The sequence below is a fragment of the Acanthopagrus latus genome, chromosome 20 (assembly GCF_904848185.1).
Source record: "Acanthopagrus latus isolate v.2019 chromosome 20, fAcaLat1.1, whole genome shotgun sequence".
Lineage (NCBI taxonomy): Eukaryota > Metazoa > Chordata > Actinopteri > Spariformes > Sparidae > Acanthopagrus > Acanthopagrus latus.
Genome location: NC_051058.1, coordinates 12,709,711 through 12,730,458, shown reverse-complemented (window position 1 = coordinate 12,730,458; position 20,748 = coordinate 12,709,711). Strand labels below are relative to the sequence as shown.

Here is a 20,748-nt window from a genome sequence, read left to right as displayed (position 1 = left end):
TCTCTTGCCCTCAGGTGTGCATAAACTACAGTATAAGAACTTATTGTAAAAATATAACAATCTGAAATCATAGTTTGTTTTTATTGGTTATCGGTGCTTCCCTACTGCTATCAGTTCTTGGTATTAGCTGTTTAAGTATCTTGAAGAAAAAAACAACATTGGAACTTGATCCTCTAAAACTGGATTGATTTAATGTCATATGGCTTAAAATAGTACTTAACTCTTAAAATCATAGCTCTGGCAGTGCAACGAGACAACACCATCTGTGAAACAGTTTGGATGATTCTGTTCAATTTAAAACAAATACTAAAGATTGAAAGATGCATATTGTGGACAACAGTCTGTGTACGCAGCTGACAAATACTCTTCATTAGCGTGTAGCCCAGTATGTACTCTACACTCTTGAACGGCCTGTTATCTCCACCTCATATACCCTAACATTTAATCCGTTACATTTAACAGATGGTCTCACTTTGCAGCGATTCATCATGATGTAACTAAACGTTGTGTTTTTCCGCCTCGGCCTGGTGCTGCCTTTAAAACTTTAATCCGTGCTTCTCTGCAGGGTGTCTGTCTGCAGCCACAGGTCTGAAGGCGTGGGTGGCAGAGGGCAGGGTGGGGGCAGGAAGGTTCCTACAGGCCACTTCCTCCTCCTCTCCCTCCTCTCCCTCCTTCAGGGGGCAACCCCAGCCCGTCCACCTGCCCACCTTCTCTCTGACCCCCCCAGCCTGGAAGCTTCACCTCCTCCGGAACTGGAAGATCCACAAATGAGTCGGCCGTGAGAACACTTAGGCTCGACTGATTTTAAACTTGGAGGATTTCTGGGTCCTAACACAGCGTGGAATTCGGCGATATGCCGAGGGAGTCTGATTCTGTCTGCCCCCCCCAATTGGTGTGTGAAGGTGACAGATTGGTCAGCCCTTTTTTGATTGGTTGAGTGAGCGGTCCCTTTCAGAGCATCCGTCATCGTGTTGGGCGGTGGGCTCCGGCTCGTCTCGGGTTATTGGTCGTAGTGTGGCTCCACAGGGAGTCCAGGGGCAGCTGCTGTTATTGAAGTCATTAGGTATGCGATTAGGGACATTGAAAAAAACACATTCTCTACAGATATATAAATATATATATAGGAGGAACCTGCCCAAAGAAAACATTTTTCTTTAGACATGCCAGTTTTATTTTTTATGTCCCAAAAATGCCACCTAAAGATAGAACGTGTTTAGTGAACCAGAATTCTTTTAAGCTAAAACGTATATCACACATGGCATGTATTTGGTTCAAAGCCTATAAACTACTCCCCCTTTTTACTGGTATCACACAAAGGAGGCACACAGACACAGAGGGAGGGAGATCTGCTCAGAGAAAATGGAAGCAGAGACGTACGAGGGCAGGAAACGGTCGAGGGGCATTGCGGAGGAGGCTGACAAGCTGGCTTGTTTGGTTTCTTATTTCTTTCTGTTCCACTTTCGCAGTACTGTAATGTTGGGCATCGCTCGCACAGAGGCAACAACTTAGGATGCTCTGTAATGGGAGCAGCAATGCTTTAGGCGTTTTTTTCTTGGACACTACTGTCACCGATGGTGACCAGTTGGGGCAGCATGTCGGGCAGCGAAGGTGTGCGATGTTGTTGCGTATCCGTCATCGATTGTCGCAACACTGCCTGTAACTTTGTAGCTGTGCCTCTGGAGAAGATCTGTGGCTCGTTTTCACAAAAGTGTTTTAGCTCCGTTGTCATGGCCCGCGAGTAATTCAGTCAGTTTCCTCCTGCCTGATGATCTCAGCGCTAAGATATTTTGGGAAGAAACAGCCTCGTCTTCTTCAAAACAGCATTTTGCACATTTGTTTTTCCCCTTTTACTGTCATCTTTAGTGTTTTTTTGTGTCAAACAGACTTGATTGTTCTGAGATGGTTGAGATGTTTTTTTGTCTGTTTTGTTGATCATCGTATTTATTACTTTTACCTTCAGCCCAGTTATGAAATCAGTTTTGAGGAAAAGCACAAGATGAATGTTTGGATTTTTATCATTATTTTTTTTTTTTACAAACTAAAATGGCCAAGTAAAAAAAAATATATATCAGCCGACATTTACTGTCCTTGATTTTGAATGCAGTATCTTTTATAGCTTATTAGTATTAATTGATCGTCCCTAATTATTGTAGATGCTTCTCAATTTCTTCTGACTGCTCATTTCAGTTTGCTTTCAGAATTTGACTTATTCGGGGCCACTCTTCCCCCTCTTTTCTGTTTTGATGTGTAACATTTCCATATTTAAGGAAAATGATAAGGCGTAGATTCTTTTCCCTCTTTAGAAGATAGCTTGGTTTCATCTGGCATTTCACGTATTTATATATAGATGGATAGAGTTCTTCTCTCTAGTGGAGTCATGCTGATCCTCGAGGAGCCCACTGAGCTTTTTAAGTCTACAGTAAAAAAGAAAGGAAAATGAAAAGTGACAACTTTAATTCCCATCTGAGGGAAATCGCTTTCGTGTTCAACTAAAAGCGTTGTCGACCTACTGTGGTTACAATATGGAAGCTGAGGACGGTTACGCTTTTCATCTCAAGATCACAAGTTAATTATTTCTTACATCTCGACGTAACAGCCGGTTTTCTCGTGGCAGTGGGTTCATTTATCTCGTTCTGAAAATGAAAGGCTGATTTCTTGAGATAACGAGATCATTCATCACAAGATAGGAAAGAGGAAGTCATACAAACAAGTGACAAGGAAACTACTTTTGTTTTGTCATGATAACTAAAAAACTTGACTTGTGATTGCGAGATAACTGCATTTAAAAAGATTAGCTGCAAGCTCAGCTTCTGTAGTTCAAACTGGGGATTGGGATTGAGGATAAACTGTTAAAGTTTTTTTTTGTTTGTTTGTTTTTAACCCTTTTTACAATTTTTTTAACCGAGGTTCAACATGAAACTTGTTAGCAAGCTTCCTAAAACCTACAAACAGTGAGACAATAATGTTAAGATGTATGATATCAATTTAAATGTTAGATGTTTACTTCAGAGGCAATTTGGCAAACGTAGCCACAGTTTTTTCTTACTTTGTCTTTAAAAGAAAAGTTTGCTCAGTGCCAAGTTATGATGTTTGAATTTTAGTGCAATAGTGAAGTTCTGTCACTTCAGTCCTTTAGCTTTTAACTCTTGACCTTGGCTTGTTTTATTTGGTCAAGACTGACGTTATTCTCACATGAAGACCATGCTTCGGTGAGGCTTTAGAACAATGCTTCGCAGTAACGGAGGTTGAAACCACGACTCGGTCTCACTATCATCCTTTCAGCCATTCCAGCTTTTTGTTGTAATAATCGAAACACGATTATGCAAAAAAAAAAAAAAAAAAAAAAGATCCGATAACGTAACTGGTGATTACTCACAAACCACCACGCGGAATACGAAGTGTCATCAGCCGATTTTAACTTTGTGAAATCCACACTGACTTTAAACAGAAAGGGACGTTTTCTGTTCAGTAGAAAAAATCTTTAAATCAGTTCCTGTAATCTTCTTCACATCTTCTTTCTAACCTGTAGACCTCATTTCTGAATGTAACATTTCTTAACGTGTTGAACCTGAGACAGATGTGTGTGTTTGGATTGTTATTTATTTGAATGTGAAGCCCTGGTTGGCACTTTGTTGTTGTTTATGTGTAAATTCCTGTAAGTAGTTTTAAGTGTTGTTTTTTTTTTTTTTTTTTTTTTTTAATTTATTTCATTGTGGGAGGGTATAAACTCTCTGCTGCCCTAATTGTACTCAAACATATATGGATACATAAAGAAATATTTTACTTTATGTGTAAAATATTCAGTATATTGTTCAGAAGTCTGGCATGTTCTTGTGCAGTACACAGCAGCATGTTTAATGCCTTTTATTTTGTGAGTTTTCATACATGTGGACAAAAGCTGACAATTAGAATCTTTGTTAAAATAATTCTTCTGAAAGTCCTCTGGTGTATTCATTATATCCACTGACTCTGACATACTGTATGTGTTAGCTGACTGTGGGCCGCGTGTCATCTGCAGAAGACGACCAGCTGGAACCCTTTAACATCCGCCGTCTGTGTCATCACGTGGCCGTCAAGTGAACATTTGTCTATTTGCTTGAATTTTTAAATGGATGAGAATTGGTTTATTTGTCATATATCACGATCACAATAAAAATACAAATCTGACTCAATTTTGATTGAACTTTTTTATTTATTTGTTATTAGATCTGACCTCAGATCATTCAGACCTGACAACTGGATTTTACATTTTCAAATTCTTCGTTAAAAAGACGTGAGGTATTTTACAACCATAGCTTGATCCTGGTTGGTTTTTAATTGGTTTTGTTTTGTTTTTTTGTAGATTAGGGTTAGGCACTTTTTAATAATATTCACCAAAAAGTTTCAGCAGCTAAAAAAAGTTTTTTAAAATCTGTTCAGAGTAAAGCATCTTCCCACGTAAACCAATAAAGGATCTTTGCCAAAGATATTTCCATGGGACAACTTCCATCTGTGTTTGTGGTGATAGAATCTTTTTCTGAACCATAACAATGTGATGTGATGTTCGGGCCCGAACTTATCTAGATGATCAGCACAGGGTTGTCATAAAAATAATGTCGAACTGAATATAAAAAAACCGCAAAGCTTTGACTGAACTATTTACAATAACCCAGCAAAATGTCATTTTTCAACAACACAACACATCCTACAGTATGCAGGAGTGCACAGTTGCTCCGTCAGACATGTTTTTTACTTTGAAAAACAAACCTCTTTATTCCCTTTTTAAATAACCGTCGATGGCAAGAGTTGGAGTTTTACGACCTTTCCCCCACAGGAGGCGATTTGACATGTAGAAAAAGAACAGGCACGATTAATAAAGTCGATAATGACTTCTTTACCTGGTGCGTGAACGAACAGTGAACACAATGGACATAATTTCAGCCACAAATCAAATCTTTTGTGCCCGCGTCTTGGATTAACGAGCCGCGTTCGGTCTTGCCTTCTCCTCGATAAAGCACAGTGGACTCAGCAATCAGCGACATAATCAGCTCGTTTAGCTGAATCAATAACAGCGGCTCAGGCGTGCCCTTCCTTCCAGAAGCTGTTTAAAATATTACTCTCAGGTACAGTCCGCTAATTCTGGGTAATGAGGAGCACTCAGTTTCAAATATCACCACTGCTGTGGCACCCTCCGTTGAGTTCCTTAATGCAAAATTATGCAGTCATCAAATTAAGTGCGAGAGTTTTAAAACCTGGTAATTCTGCGGCTTAATGGCGCGCTCTTCTTCTCAGACTCCAAATGAAACAGTTCACTGTAATGTGGTTACCGGTTTGAAAGTTTCCCCCCCACCTTTACCGTGGTGAACTTTGACGAGGGAGAAGGATCCTCGTGCTCCCTTTAATGAGATCTCTCGGGGATCCGGCGTGATGAGGGGAGTTTTTAAAACAACCTCTTCAGTCTGAATGGCTTCTAAACACTTCCTTCATCCTCGGTGAAAAACAAAATGCTAATTTATTTTAGTACCGAAGAAGAAAATGTGTGGATAACTTCTTTGGAATCTCGCAGCCTGTAATTGAGCTAAAGCTTTTATGTGCCTCCTTCCACCCCCACTTTCATCTGCGTTTTTCTCTCCCATGACTAATGACTACATCGGGTCTGTTTATCCAACCAACAGGAAGTGAGAGTTTTAGACGGTTAGAGCTCAAGAATAAGATGCTCTGAAGTTCAAAACCTCACTGCAGTTTTCATTGATAGGACGTTTTAGCCGAAGCGTCTTTACCACGCGGTGCAGGAGTAACATCTTAAATGCTTTGTGCAAGAGAGGAAACGAGATATCAAAGTGGCGTCCATTTGTGATGTCAGGCTGCTGTGAGATTGTAATGTTAACATAATGATCATTTCGCTGCTTCGTGATTGATCTGCATCCGAAAAGCTGACGGATCGTGAACATCTGGATGGACATTGAGCCATACATCAAGGTAAAACTGCATATTTGCTAACCTGTTAGCCAGCATGTAAAATTACCGTTTGATTATGTTGAGTGTGTTTCACCTCTGGGCTTAAATATGCAAGATGTGCCTAGGCGTCCAGCGATTAATGCTTTTCTTAAGGTAGCAAGTGATTGTAGCCAAGCTGTACTTGAATGCTAACGCTAATTGGTTGTCAGATATGTTGATTAACCTTGAAACCTGGCACAGTCCTTCAGCTGCTGAACAGTCGGGAGGCGGTGAATGATAACAGTTTGTAACCTGGAACACAACAGTATAACATTTTTTTGTGCCTCTCACCCTGAGCGTGATGTCAGAGGAAAATGGCCACCTTGTGAACGTGGTCTATTAGATATTAGATTAAATACCTTTAAACTGGAAGTATTGGACTGAATAGTTCACATCACTTCGTCTGTATGGTGAGTATGTATCTGCTTATTTGTGTAGCTTAGCATAGATATAACATTGTTGAGTGTTATTTTTACATTTGTACAGATTAAGATGTTGCTGTTACTGTAGGCAGACTGTTACTGTAGGACAAGGCCAGGCTAGCTGTTTACCTCAGTTTTCATTCTTCATGCTAAGCTAGGTTTGCAGGCTGCTAACTCCAGCTGCTTTCTTAGTTGCCATAGAGATATGAGAGTGACATCAATCTCCTCATCTAACGCTGCAGGGCACGGCACGGCAGCAGATTAACCAAACTCCACGTTTCAATGGATGAAATAGTCCTTTATTTGGATAAAGTTTTGCCAAGCGACTTGACAAGGATAAAAAGGCAAGTTTCGAACAATACAAGACTTCACGTGTCAATGCGAAGTGTCAGGCAGATGCGAGATGAGTCGCGCTGGCCGCCATAACACTGGATGAAACAAGTGCGGTTCCATATTGAGACACCAGTCGCTTAAAGGGCCGTAAAAAGTTCATAGACTTTCCTTCGTTATCTCTTAGCAAAGTAGAAATATAGCAAAGTCCTCTCATTCTAGGTCCAGTTTTTTTTTTCAAAGGTGTTGCAGCTCTGAGATCAGTTGGGCTCAAGGGATGCTCCGATTGAAAGACTGGGCGAAGACACTCCACAACCAATTAGATCCCAAGTTACTTCTGCTTTTTATGCATTTTTTATCATGTCTCTGAATTTCAACATTAGTCTTTTTAATATATACGGGAGGAATCTTGATATCTGAATAAAACCAGAGTGTCATAACTCTTGAGTGCAAATCAGTTAATTAGATTTCCTTTACTTGGATTGGAGCATCCCAATTAGTTCCACAACTAAAGAGCAGAAATGATTTGTGAACGCTTTTAATGATCTTGGCAATTAAGGAGCGAGCACAGTGGCGTCGTGATCAGTCAGAGTTTGGTCATGGGTATGTGAAGGCTGTTCCACGGGCCCATCCACAGTTCCTCCTCGTCCGACTGCGTTCTGTCGCTCGGGCACTCCAGCGGCCCCCTCACAGCGGGTCCGTCGTCGTCCTCGTCGTTACTGCCGTCGACCTTCGACTCTCTCTCACCTTCTTTCAACTCGCCCCTCTCCGCCGTGCTCTGAGGCTCTGAGGCCGTGCCGCCCTGCGCCGCCTTGAGCAGGTTGGATTTGGACGCCGCGCTCTCGGTGCCTGTGTTGCTGGCGCTGGACGACCCCAGAGAAACGCTGGACTGTCGAGCGTTGAACTCGTTCAGCGTTTTGTTGTTGTCAGTGTTTGAGAACGAGGAAGTGGCCGTCACGGATGTGGCCATTCCCGAGCTTTGGAAGGTGCGCAGCGTGTTGCACCCAACGTCTGTTCTGGGGCTGTTCAGGGGGACTCTTTCCTCCAGCGTGGCGGCCATTTTGTCGAGTTTTTTAAAGTGCTTGGCCAGCCGGGAGCTGAAGACGGGGGAGGGGAGCTTGAGGTTGTTGTTCGTGCTGGTGTGTGTGTGTGTCGGACCTGTGGTGTTGGAACGTCGGGTGCGGATGATGGAGCCGTTCTGGGCCACGTAGATGCTGCCGTTGACGTTAGCGTGGCTGTTGAGGGTGGAGGACAGGCGGTTGCGTTGGGTCTCTGGCACGCTGTCCTCACCGGTAGAGCTGGTCTCGTATTCCCGGTCCACCACCAGCTTGATCCGACGTTTCCTACTGCCCAGCTGCAGAAAAAAAACACACACACATAAAGTCACTTCACTTCTGACACAATGCTTAAAGAAAGCTCCGGAGAGCAAATTAGCAGTGCTTTCTCTTCTGATTTACGTTTACTTCCCCAAAACTGCATTGTGCTTCTTTAAGAGGGACTTGTTTTGAGTGTTTTGGACCTGTAATAGCACTTTTCTATCGCAGCAAGGTGAAATCTTTGACCACTAGAGGTCAGGAGAAGCCTGGTCCTTTAAGCTCAATTATAACTTGTGAACATTTTCTTTTGCTTTTAAGACATTTTCCAGTTAATTTAAAAGTAGCACTTCCTCTCATACTGCAAACACACTATACAGCAAAGTCAGGTCAGAGCAGCAGTGTTTACTCTGGACTTTTTAATTTCGAGTAATGGCTTATAATTTCAACAATATTAGCAATGAGGAGATTTTTTGGGGTATGTTTTCATATCACACATGAAAAGTTACGTGACAGTAAAACCGAGTCTCTGTCAGATCAAAGCAGACACTGCTGTGTACACACTTCAGAGGAAGAAAAATAACTCTGACCTGCGATTACGCAACACAACCCTCAACTTTTTCCATTTAGCCTCGACAGTATGGAAGAAAGGAAACGTTCAGTGCTACAAAGGGAACATCTTTTCCCCTTGGAGATGAAATGGGTATCGAAGAACTGACTAATACGGGGAGAGTGACGGACAGTGAAAAAGGAAAAACTGGAAATGCAACAAAGAAAAGCTGACACGAGTCAACACGAGACAGAATGTGGAGGTGAACCAGCGGAGCACTTCAGACGAAGAGACGATGGCGAGAAGGGCGTTGGAGATACAAGCAAGAGGAAGATTTAAAGAACCACCGACAGATACTGCGAGAGGGCAGCAGAGGACACGCAGGCAATCTCAACTCCTGGGAATGTAAATCACAGCAAACAAGGAAAAAGAGAGAGATTGGAGTAATAAATTCCACCCAGGTAATGACTGCACACCCAATCCAGGCTTTTTCTCACAGAGATCTTACTTAGTGGCAGAGAATTTAATCTTTGGGGGGGGCTGAGGCCTCATCTGCATTTCAATCAGCCGACTCATCGTCCAAATCCCCGTCTTCCTCATCCTTTCCTCCGTCCCCGCCGTGGCCGCTGCTTCCTTCCTCCTCCTCCTCCTCCTCCTCCTCAGTGTCCTCGATGATGGGTGACAAGTCGTCCGAAGTGTCGTCTGGTTGTACGCGGTTGCTGCCCAATGACTTCCTTGTTCCAACGCTCCCTCCTTCCACCTCCCCTTCCGATTCCTCGTCTTCTTCGCTCTCTTCCTCTATCGTTTCATGTGACGAACGCGAGCGTTTAGACGTTTGCGGCCTAGAACTAGAAGTTCTCAAACTTCCAGAGTCTCTGCTGCTGTTTGGATCCGTGTCTTTGCTGTTCGTGGAGTGGCTGCTTCTTTCTCTCGTCACCCTGGCGCTACTGCTTCGACTTTTACGACTAACACTGTTGCTACTCTCCGAACTGCTGCTCCCTTTTGAGCGTTTTCTTGACTCTTTTGCATCACCGTCACTCTCTAACCCTGACTCCCTCTCCGAATCCGTGTCTTCCTTTTCCGTTCCTGAATTGGACTTCTCCGTCTCCGTATCAGATTCCGTCTTGTCGGTCTCGGCCGTCGCGGATGAGCTGGAGCTACTGAACTCGGATCGAGACTCTTTGCTGCCACTTCCCGTTTCTGAATCGCTGTTGTTAAATCTTTGCTCTGTCTTCCACCAGACCTCTGAGGAACGATTCTCCTCCCCTAACTCCCTCTCCCACCTCCTCCTCCTTGTCCTCTCCTCAGACACTGATGCGGAAACACTCATATCTCCTACCGAGCCATACATCTTCCTGCTGTTCCCTTCGCCTCTGCCCCAGCTATGTCCATCGCTCCACTGTTCATCTCCCACCCTAGCGGGTCCCTGGAGCCTTCTGGCGAGGGAGATAAGACTGAGGGCCTCGCTCAGCTTCTGTCTCACCGGTGGGGGCTTGCTGGCTTCCACAGATGTCTGGAAATAACTCCCGTCGATGACCATGCCGCCGCTATGGCTGGAGAAGTGGCCGGTGGACGACAAGCCAGGGAGCGCTCCCCTATGCTCTGGCCTGACGCCTTCTCCTGTTTGAACAGCATTTCTCATCCCATTGTCCGTCCCACCGCCTCTGTTGCTTCTTCCCCACGTTTCCATTTCTCTTCTCTCTGTTCTTTCATCTCTCCCTCCTCTGTTGTTTTCCCTTCTCCCCTCTTCCCCTCTCTCTAATCCTCTCCCCGCTCCTTCCACTTTTCTCTCCTCTCTGCTTCCTTCCACTTCTTCGACTGGCCTGACCCTGGCTTTGTTCCAAGGTGGGTGGATGGCAGGAGGTTGTCCAGATGTTTTAGCGCCCGAGGACAGCAGTGCGCTCACCCTGATCGCCGCCTTCAGCCTGGCCGCGGCGCTCGAGCTCTTGGGCTTCGCGTTCGCGCTTATACCGCCGTTTGATGGATGCGTTTGGTCTCCCTCAGTTCTCGGGGCTCCTGGGGTTTTCCTAGAGGGCCCGTGTGCAGGTGGAGGACGGGGATGGAGGTAGGCAGGGCGTGGGGCTAATCTACCCCCTTGAAACTGCCTCCTCACCTGTTGTCACGATGATAGGAGTCCAAAACCAGATAAAAAGATTTAGGAACAGAACAAATAAGACATATGACCCAACACAATGAAGAACTATGAGATTGATCGTACTATGAAAATGTCAAACACTTCCCTGCTCCTCTGAGCTCCCAGTCCAGATGCCTGGTTGCACAACCAGCTGAGCCAACTAGCTAATGGCAGCTACAGTTCTCAGGTGATATGCTGCCCCCCCCATTTGTTTTGACTATTAATTTGACTGCCTAATCCTAACCCTTTGACCTTTTAAGCCCCCAGCCAGTTTTCTAGGGTTAGGGGTTAGGGTTGGGGTTAGGGTTAAAAACCGGACCTTGGGGTTTAAAGGGTTAAAAGATAAATGGGACTAGAATAAATCAACCAATTTTCTGCCCTGATCCATGATTCAATGAAGGTTTGTTATTATACAGATTGCTTGTCAGACTTTCATTACAAGTGCGCTGGACTGTCAGCTGATCTGGTTTTAATTTTACTTGACCAAAAGTAGCCAATTTGTGTAAAATCAGAAGGACTAGACCCAACAACACTCTCCTCTTCACACATCATAGATGCTAGTGTGAGTCTGCTTTAGGGAATATCTCAAGGTCTCTGCTGTGTTCTGTTTACCTCTCCATCAGACTCCTGTGGGCTGTAGTAGTAGCTGCCATCGTCATCGACAACAACCTCTCCATATTCATCGTAGAGGCCGGAGGGCGAGATCAGCTTCCTGCGACTGCCATACTGAGGAAGGTCATACCTGGACAGGGAGCACGTTACAGATAAATATGAGGCAGAGCAGGGCAGAAATAGCAAATACTCAAGTTAACTACTATTCTTTTTTTTCAGGTTTTACTATGGTGGTCGTCCTCGGCCAATCAGCAGTGAAGACAGGGGAGAGACCTGCTGTACAGACAAAAGTTTTGCACTTGGCTAATGCTTATCCACAGCCGCTTACAGCAAATAACATGCAGGGCCACACTGTGCTTCACTCCAATGATAAGCAGTGTCTAATGACTTGCCTAAGCAAAGCTGCCTTAATCACAAAAGGAGCATTTTGTTGCCAGGAGACATTTTGTTAGCAGAAAACACTGAAATCGATTCCCCTGCCTTTTGTCTCTCTTTGTTGCCTGTTGCCGGGAGCACTTGCCTGGCCTCGCCGGCCAAATAAGCTGTGTTGTGCATCACCGCTTGGGCTCGGTGCCCTGCGGCAAGCTACTCGGGGAAAAGCCGCTGGGTCAGAAAACACAGCTTTTTCAACTGCTGTCCTGGAAACAATATGTCCCGGCGCGATTAGAGAAACAAATCTGCTGGAAGTCCTTCGGTTTGGTTCCTGCGACAGAGTTTGTACAGAAAAGTTTCCACGTGTAACCGCTCTGCTCTTATAGGAAGTCGCCCTTCCTTATAACATTAAAATAGTCCAGTAATAAACGAATGATAATGTAGATGACTGCAGACAGAGGGATGTAAGGGGAAAAAAAGAGAGGCGACTGAACAATCGCTGGGTCAGAGCAGAAAGACCAGGTCAGTCGTAAATGTTTCACAGTTATAATCCTCAGAGTGTGGCCCTCTGCAAGCTAATGTAATAAGTCCTAACCTTCCACTAAAACCTACTTATGGGATTTCACAGTCATTAACCTGCAAAATGAAGTGCACACACAATCAAATTACTTAAAGGCTACAGTAACTCAACTCATTGCTTACATTTCCCTCCCTTCATCTTCCTCAAATACTCCCTCCTCTGCTCCCTCACCACTTCTCCACCAGGGGGCACTAACAAACTGAGAATCACAATCAACAGACTCACTGGCATCACAGCCAAAAGAACTGATGTTGTGTGCACGGACCAAAACTGACCAATGTGGGTCACAGGCCTGTTGCAGGCAGGTCTCTAAATGCTAAGTAATTGATTAACGGTCAGTCAATAATGGTAAAGTCCTGTGACGTGTGACCACATTCACTCCTTAAGAGGCTCACACATGACAAACAGGACCAGTACTATTCGCTTAAATCAAGTCACTTGGATTTTCCCTATTCTTACAAAAATAAAAGGAAATTAATATATTACTCAAAAGGACAATAAGCTATTGGTGACAAAACTGGGAATTTTACATTTGTAGGTTTTGTCGGTGTAATATGGTAAGTCCGTCAATTTGAGTGAAGTCAATTTAGTAACAATATAAACAGCCTGTAAAAAACAACTGTACAGTGATTTCTGTGGCTCTGCAGTGGGATATATGTCAACTAAAATGTATTCAAGTTGCATCATGGGAGGTAGGGATGTTAAATAGTCATGAATCAATAAATTAATTGATCTACCAATATTCAAAAGATGGGCACAGATACATCAAAGGTATCTTGTTACAGATCACAAATACTTGCTTATTGAATAATAAATAAAACACAGCTAACTTGTCTTTTACAAATTCAAGGACATTCAAACTAATATTATTACATTTATTCAGTTGGTTGCCTTTGTTTTGGTTGGATTTTGTTGGCTCAGGTGTTGAGTGGGGACAGACAACACTCTGCAATCGAAACAAAGTCATTATTTTGTCTCATTTAGTTTAAGATTAAAGTAAATTGATGTTAGCATAAGACTGGGGACGGAGAGAACGGCTAGCCTGGCTCTGCCCAATCAACCCTCCAGCCCCTCCAAACTCAAGTGTGGCATCAGTCCTTTCCTCTAACTCACAAGACAAGAAAGCCAATAGGCACATTTAACAAAATGTTCAGCCATCCTTTTTTGTCCTCTTTGTCCTGTTTACATCAAGGAGATGCGTCCTCACTGAGCGGATAATGCCAGATGATCATATATTTTTCATGATGGCGTCCTAACTCGGCACCTATCGGCTTCACGCCTGTCTCACTCATGTTCACCCACGCCAGTAACGATTTTAGAAAAGCGAGATTTAATCCCTTATGGCTCGGCGGCGTGTCAGGGTTGAGTATTTCTCTCGTAGCTAGAGGGCAACATGATTTGAGCTGCTTTTTTTGTTTTTTTTGTTTTGTGTTTTTGTCAGACATGCATCACAACAAATCAGACCTGTGCAACAAGTTATTTTCATCATCTGTGTAAAATCCAATACGAATCATGCCAATGGCGGATGGCCGCGTTCCCACATGCGGGGAAAATCCTATTTCGATTTCATCATTTGAAGACGGAAGACGAGGAGAAGGTCGAAAGGTTACGATCCATCCCTCCATGTAGTCCACAGATGGATTGCTCTGGCTGTGGAGGTAAACATCGGAACTGCTGTTGTCCTTATCTCCAGAACGCGCTGAAAACTTTATCTCCATCCTTGGAGGTGGTTTAGCGAGCATTAGCGTTCGACTTGGAGAAAAAAAAAATCCTGCGTCTTTTATGTACCACAACAAATAAAGTGATTACATCTGAGTCCCGACGGGTCACAAAGTCTGATTTCCTGCTTCTGTGTACGTACAGAGTCAGACATGAGTTTGTGGATGTTGCTCTAAGCCAACAGCATCTGGCCCATTGTCTGCCTCCACGGCTGGCTGCCTGATTAGCTGCTACAGTACTGCAATGCTAGGCAGAAAGAATAAGCTCCAAGTGTGTGTGTGTGTGTGTGTGTGTGTGTGTGTATGTTTGCCCATATGTGTGTGAAAGGAAGAACGAGCAAGAGAGAGGAGTGAGTATATGAGCGAGTGAGTGAATGAACGTGTTTACCGTGAGGGAATTTATGCGTGTGTGTGTGTGTGCGTGTGTCTGCTACTGTGTATTTATGTGCGAGTGTGGGTGGGCGTATAAAATCAAGTTCCCGGGAGTCTGCAGCTAAAATTATAAAAATGACACAATGCATCACAGATGGCAGGCCGGGCGCAGAATACCACACACACACACACACACACGAGGGATGCAATAACTCTTCTGAGGTCTTGTTCACGAACGCTTTGATCTGACGTGTCTGTGCGTGTGTTCAAAAACACTGACACCGAACATGAGTGGGAAGGTATGAGGCAGGTCACCGGTGTCAGCATTTTCGCGGCTGCCACCGCACTGTGTGACTGACACAGTCAGCTTGGTATCAAAGCAGCTGCCACGGGGCTCGATTGGCTCGAGTGTGCAGAGGGAACTCCAGACTCCAGGAGGAAGAAGACATTGTGTCATCCATGTTGTGACGAACCTGTGAGAGGTCGAAGGTCAGACATGAAACTGTATTCTCATACAGACTGTATTCATCAAGGAACCTAAAACAGGAAGGAAGGGTAGTGACATCACCAAATCTCGCTCTGGGCCCAAATTGTGGCGCTGTCTGTGTTGAAATCAACTGTAGATGGATGGAGAAGGACAAAAAAAAAAAAAGTAACATATCTACTGTGCATGACTTCTGATGAAGAAATGCCTCCAGAAAATGAAAGAAGACACTTCAGAGGGGAGAGCCACTGATTCTTCCCTCCAAATGATTGACTGAATATTGTGGTCCGACTGATTTTCAGACTCCGCGTAACAGGAGCGTCCTCCACAAATCGAGGAACGAACAACGTGTGGATAACAAAAATCAGTTGTGAACCTACTCTCTGATGCGTGCTCTTTCATTTTCTGGAGGCATTTCTTTAATCTGACGCAGAATATATTTGGTTTTAGTGCATTTCTCCGTGCATCTCTCATAGACTTCAATATAGCTGTCACCACAGTCTGGCACAGAGCTAGATTTGGTGACGTAATGACCTGTCTTTTTTTGTTAAGTTCCTTGGTATTCCTTGCCCTCAGTAAATTTGCTTATGTGTGTCACTTTCAGTAAATTCAATAAGTTCTTTTACTGTGACATCTGTGTGGCAATAATTTAATTAAATTATTTCATATTTAAGGAGTAGACTGCTGGAGTTACTGCATCAACAGCCATCCCACACAGACGGATCCTGGACATGGGCTTCAAATGACGTATTCCTCTTGTCAAGCCGCTCCTGAGCAAACATGTCAGAGGCAACTTACCCGGGCTAAAGAAAAAAAGAACTGGTCTGTTGTTTAGTAGTCCAAAGTCCTCTTTTATGATGAGAGCACATTTTGATTCTCATTTGGAAACCAAGGTCCCACAGTCTGGAGGAAGAGGAGAGGCACACACTCCAAGATGCTTTAAGTCCAACAGTCTGTGTTGATTTGGGGAGCCATGTCATCTGCTGGTGTTGGTCCTCTGTGCCTTATTATGTCTGGAGTCAACGCAGCACTTCATGCTTCCTTCAGCAGACAAGCTTTATGGAGACGCTGACTTCACTTTAAAGCAGGACTTGGCACCTGCCCCCACTGCCAAAAGTACCAAAACCTGGTTCAATGACCATGGTGTTACTGTGCTGGACTGACCGGCAAACTCACCTGACCCGAACCCCGTAGAGAATCTATGGGGCACTGCCAAGAGAAAGATGAGAGACGGGAGACTGAACAATGCAGAAGAGCTGAAGGCCGCTGTTGAAGCATCCCGGTTTTTCATAACACCTTAGCAGTGCCACATGCTGATGGCATCCATGAAAATATAAAATATTCTAATTTTCTGAGATTTTGAATTTGGGGTTTTCATAAGCTGTAAGCCATAATCATCAAAACTATAACAAATATATATATATATATATATATATATATATATATATATATATATATATATATATATATTTGTTATAGTTTTGATGATTATAATATTATAATATCTCGCTTTGCCTGTAATGAGTCTATATAATTTATTAGTTTCACCTTTTAAGTTACAGGGCAGTTTCTCTCCTCTCTCTGTGAGGCTCCTGAACTCATCCTTGACACTCCACCATGAATAGTTTATTTTTCTGACTTGATTATTATTCATTAACCTGTAGAGTTTGTTTTTGTGTATGTAGCTTAGGGAAATGTCATGCTCATCTGGTATTGCATCGTGACAATTAAATTCCTCCTGAATCTTAAATTATGTATTGAAGATCATTGTTTGAACAACACAGTGATGCATCAGAGATAGCTCAATGTGAAGTATCTCCTTCACACACTTGCAAAATAACCAATTTAATAATCCCTATTTTATTATTATTCAATACACGACACCAAGTCCAGTAACTAATTGTTTTTTTTTTCAGTATTTCAGAAATATTCAGCGTTTTCTGCAGATATTCCCCCAATTAAAATGAATTGTTAATAAATTCTCACATTATTCAACTTTCTTTGAAGTTTAGTTGGAATGGAATTCAAGAGGATTAGAAAACCCTTCAAACCCGGTCGTCTTCAAACTCTCCCTAGTCCTTTACACATTCAAACAGAACTCCAGTCCAACTTTTTAAATGTTGACAGTGACTCTCATATTAATTCTACTTCTTCGTCATACATTTTTGCAGCACAGTCAGAAGGTAGATGAGAAACTGCTAACATTCTGCATTTGCATTACTACTGGGCAACTCTGTCTGCTAACAAATAGAACGTGACACAGTAGAAACCTCCAGAATATCTGCTAAATGTAATTTGCATCCTCAGATGAAAGTGGTTTCATGTTAAGGGTACGTAACAGAGTTTATGAGAAGATTTTTTAAGAGAAGAAACGAAGACACAGAGGAGTAAAACCCTCACTGACTGATTCTGATGAACGGGATCACTGAACACAGAAAAAACATACAACCTTTCTAGCTTCAAACAGTGTTCTGGGTATCTCATTCCACTTGAGGATCACTTGTTTCCTTGTTCCCTTCCCTTGATCCCTTAGCGCATCTTTAATTTGACATTAGTAAAAAAGTCTAGAAGCTTGAAAAGCTTCAAAAATAAGATTAATTCACAAGAAAATATGCATACATCCTCTTTAATGTATAGAGTAAAGTATATAGAATGTGCAGGAAACTGTGCAGAAGAAATACTAACCCGTGATCGTAGTTGTAATAATCTTGTGTGTAGTAGTCCTGACCCGGGTCAATGCCAGACTCCATTGATAACTCCTGTCAGATTAACAAACCTTTATCAGCAGCTGTCCACACTTACACTCTGCACACAGAGACACATAAGGCATATATACAAGTGCACCCACACAAATCTGTATATGCGCACTTATCGAAACGTTTGCACTTTTTCACCTCTGATTTTCATTCGACCGACACACTCAAGACTCGAGACAAGCATGCTGAGTAAAGAAGTCTTCAGGAAAGAGAGACAGAGTACCTCTGGTCTGAGCAGAGAAGGTCGGAGCAGTTGCTGTGTCTGCCAGAGGAAAAGAAAAAGCAGCGATTGACAAGACAAATGATAGAAGTTAGGAGCCCCTCGCTTTAAAATGGTGTACATCTATTTTGGAAATGTTAAATCGATACTTGACTCTCTTCATTCAGAAAAAAAGAGAGCGCTGATGATCCAGTCTGAGTGTCTTGTTTTCACTTAATCAGATTTGTCGGAGCAGACATTACTGTTTTTTCTCTTTTTTTTTTCCAAGAGTGAATATCACTTTGGTGCTTAGTTTCAGCTTGAAATGAAATATTTGCAAGTTTAAAAATACACGCCGTCAAAATGATTGCTGGAAATCAAATACAGTTATTCTCAGGGGAATGGTAAAAAATTGTCTTTCAACATGTATACATAATATTTTGAAGGGTCGATTTTTTGTTTTAGAGATAAATTCTCCATTTTGAAAAAGACTGGTTGGTTCTCTTTGGCAATTTTTGTATTTTTACATTGAAAAAAAAAAAAAGGTGCAATGCATAAGAACTAGCCACCTTGAATTCATACTGCACTCAACAGCATGTTACTGGAGTAACTGCTGCCAACTCTGTTTTTTTCAAACATAGCCACTGTTTGTTAGCTCAGTTAGCAGTGTAGCTTGCTGGACAACTAGGGGAGAGCTGGGGGAAAGAGGTGATCAGGCCCTCAGCTAACTGGTTGGCATGATGTCTGATGCTGATTTATCTCCTCTGCAAAACACATAGACGTCTTTGTATCTTCATACTTTGTTGATATTTTGAGTGCACTTTTTGATGTTTTCTTCTAAAATTCCTGCATATTGCACCTTTAATGCCACCATCAATAGAGTGTGAGAGTCACTTTTAGTAGGTACAATAAACACTGATTACATGCTGCTCCGTCTTGATTACATCAAACAGAGCGAACACAAAGGGCAGAAAACAATGAAGGGAAACCACTTAACATCAGAGGAAAAGAAGAAAAAGTGAATAACACACATGCATCTGTACGGCGCACACACACACACACAGAGACACCTACCTCGTGTTGTCCGTATCCACGGCTGGAAGATCAAAGAGAGAAAAAGAAAGACCGCTAATATTATATATATAAATAAATAAAAAAAAAAAACACAACCGTCATTAGACACGACCCTCCTGATGTGTCTTTAATACGTGTCAGCACTTTGCTGTGTACTTTTTCTGGCACTGCTGAGGAAATGAGACATTTCAATCAAGACCCGAATGAAAGTGGCCGCTGGAAATACATCACAATTTAACCCAGTTTCTGAGAAGAAAGCCAGAAGATGAGACGTGCGTATGGGAGTGTGTGTATTTGAGATAAATGGAGTGACAGGGAGGGCGACAAACAAAATGAGAAGCCATAGCGCGACACCCCCGCGCCGTCATTGTGCCGTCTTATTCCGGCAAATATTCTCATTATAGCTTCATAAATATATAATAATCAAATCTCATTTACAAGCCAAATGAGCGCTTCGTATTGTGGCGAAAAACCCGTAGATAGGGTTTGTCAATATTAGCCACAACAATTACAAAATCACATTTCAATTACTGTGTAATTTGTGACCAGTTTAATAGGAAGGATGTATTATTCATGACTGCAGGGCTGTTTATTCTCAGGATCAGGAAAGATACACAACAAATGCACATGTAGTGTAAAAACTGTGTATTTCAAATGGCCGTTTAACATAAATTCAGTAGAAATTGTAGTAGATACTCTTAACTTCAACACTCAACAGATGTCAGCTCATGTTTAGCAGAGCTTAGCAATCAATCGAACGCTGACCGTCCCTTCGGTGTTGCTCCCTGCTGACTCCAATCAAACACATGTGCCGTCTTTTATGTCAAAGGTCTAATAATAGGTCCACCGCCATTTAAACTGCTTGGTTTCCTGGTTAACCCTCTCCTCTATGTTTAGATAGAAAGGGACATTTTGTTGTCAGGAGCGTGAAAAAAGAGAAGAACTCTGCTCCAGTTTTGAAGCCTTGATAGAAAATGAAATACTACAAAGAAGACACGAGGAATACCATTTTGAAGGCCAGATGTGATGATGAAATCTTAAGATATGTGGGAAGGGGGCCATGAAAAATTCCACAGGTAAGGTCTGTAGTTTGAGACCCATAGATAAGTAGTAATTAAAGGGGCACTACATAATTTTGAATACCTTTTAATTGGCAATGAGGTGATAATAAAGACTCTGAAACATTTGTTCTTTCCATAACAGAATAAACAAGCTAATAAAATTGTTAAAATATAAATATGTTATTTTCACTGAGAGCCGTGCACCATTCAGTTATATGGATTCCTGTTTGCTTTGAAAATATTCTGACATTGCCGCGATCCAGAGCCAAATTAAATTCTTTCTATACATGGAAACATTTCTTGTGAGGTTTTAATAACCCTGAACTTATGTTCTGAGTCCGGCCGACAATTACTCATGATGCTGTATATTTCAGTACCGAGTAAAGACAGAAAATCAGACCTCAAACTACTTATGTCAGATATGCAGGTTGTGTGCACAAGGCTGTAGCTTTCTCCATTCAATTTTGGTTATGTTTTTTTTAGGTTAATAGGGACAGTTAAGGAGAGACAGGAAAGAGGGGGGAGCGATGCTCCCTGATGCATTGTAATATGCACGTGTTACATGATGTGTTAAACATTTTGATCTGAGTCAAAGTCCCGGCGTTCGACGCTCAACCACAAATGCTTTTTTTCCCCCCTGCACAAATGCATCATTAACCTGCTGACAATTACTTTATAAACACTGTCCTAATAGCTTTTTTTCCTTTCCAATAGTAATTAAAGAAATAATTGACAGTTTGGGAAATAACCGTCTTTGCTTTTCTTGCTGAGAGTTCAATGAGAAGATCAATACCA

General features: G+C 42.5%; 2 protein-coding genes and 1 long non-coding RNA gene across 17 annotated transcripts in view; 2 read left to right on the top strand and 1 right to left on the bottom strand.

The window, feature by feature from the left end:
* plce1 (phospholipase C, epsilon 1) overlaps positions 1–4,172 on the top strand; it is an 85,998-nt gene extending 81,826 nt beyond the window's left edge. For all 7 annotated transcript variants that reach the window (XM_037081063.1, XM_037081060.1, XM_037081062.1 and 4 more), the window contains one exon: positions 566–4,172. The gene's annotated coding sequence lies outside the window, so the exon portion shown is untranslated. The remainder of the gene's footprint in view (positions 1–565) is intronic.
* A 627-nt stretch (positions 4,173–4,799) lies between these two features.
* On the top strand, positions 4,800–14,268 carry LOC119009839. Of its 3 annotated transcripts, XR_005071831.1 has the most exons (4): positions 4,800–5,102; positions 5,913–5,958; positions 11,349–11,460; positions 11,557–14,268. It is a non-coding gene; the product is annotated as an uncharacterized LOC119009839 (long non-coding RNA). The 3 variants fall into 3 exon arrangements; XR_005071832.1 differs by lacking the exon at positions 5,913–5,958; XR_005071830.1 differs by lacking the exon at positions 4,800–5,102 and having other exon boundaries at positions 5,266–5,958.
* LOC119009836 (protocadherin-15-like) overlaps positions 6,682–20,748 on the bottom strand; it is a 201,995-nt gene continuing 187,928 nt past the window's right edge. For 2 of the 7 annotated variants that reach the window (XM_037081511.1, XM_037081513.1), the window contains 5 exons: positions 18,893–18,914; positions 17,843–17,881; positions 17,549–17,622; positions 11,338–11,467; positions 6,682–8,082 (listed from right to left, as the gene is read on the bottom strand). In XM_037081511.1, the coding sequence (XP_036937406.1) occupies positions 7,315–8,082; positions 11,338–11,467; positions 17,549–17,622; positions 17,843–17,881; positions 18,893–18,914 (1,033 nt within the window). In that variant the 3' untranslated portion in view covers positions 6,682–7,314. Of the gene's footprint in view, positions 8,083–10,497; positions 10,705–11,337; positions 11,468–17,548; positions 17,669–17,757; positions 17,882–18,892; positions 18,915–20,748 lie in introns of those variants that run through there. The other 5 variants (XM_037081508.1, XM_037081509.1, XM_037081516.1 and 2 more) reach the window with 5 other exon arrangements.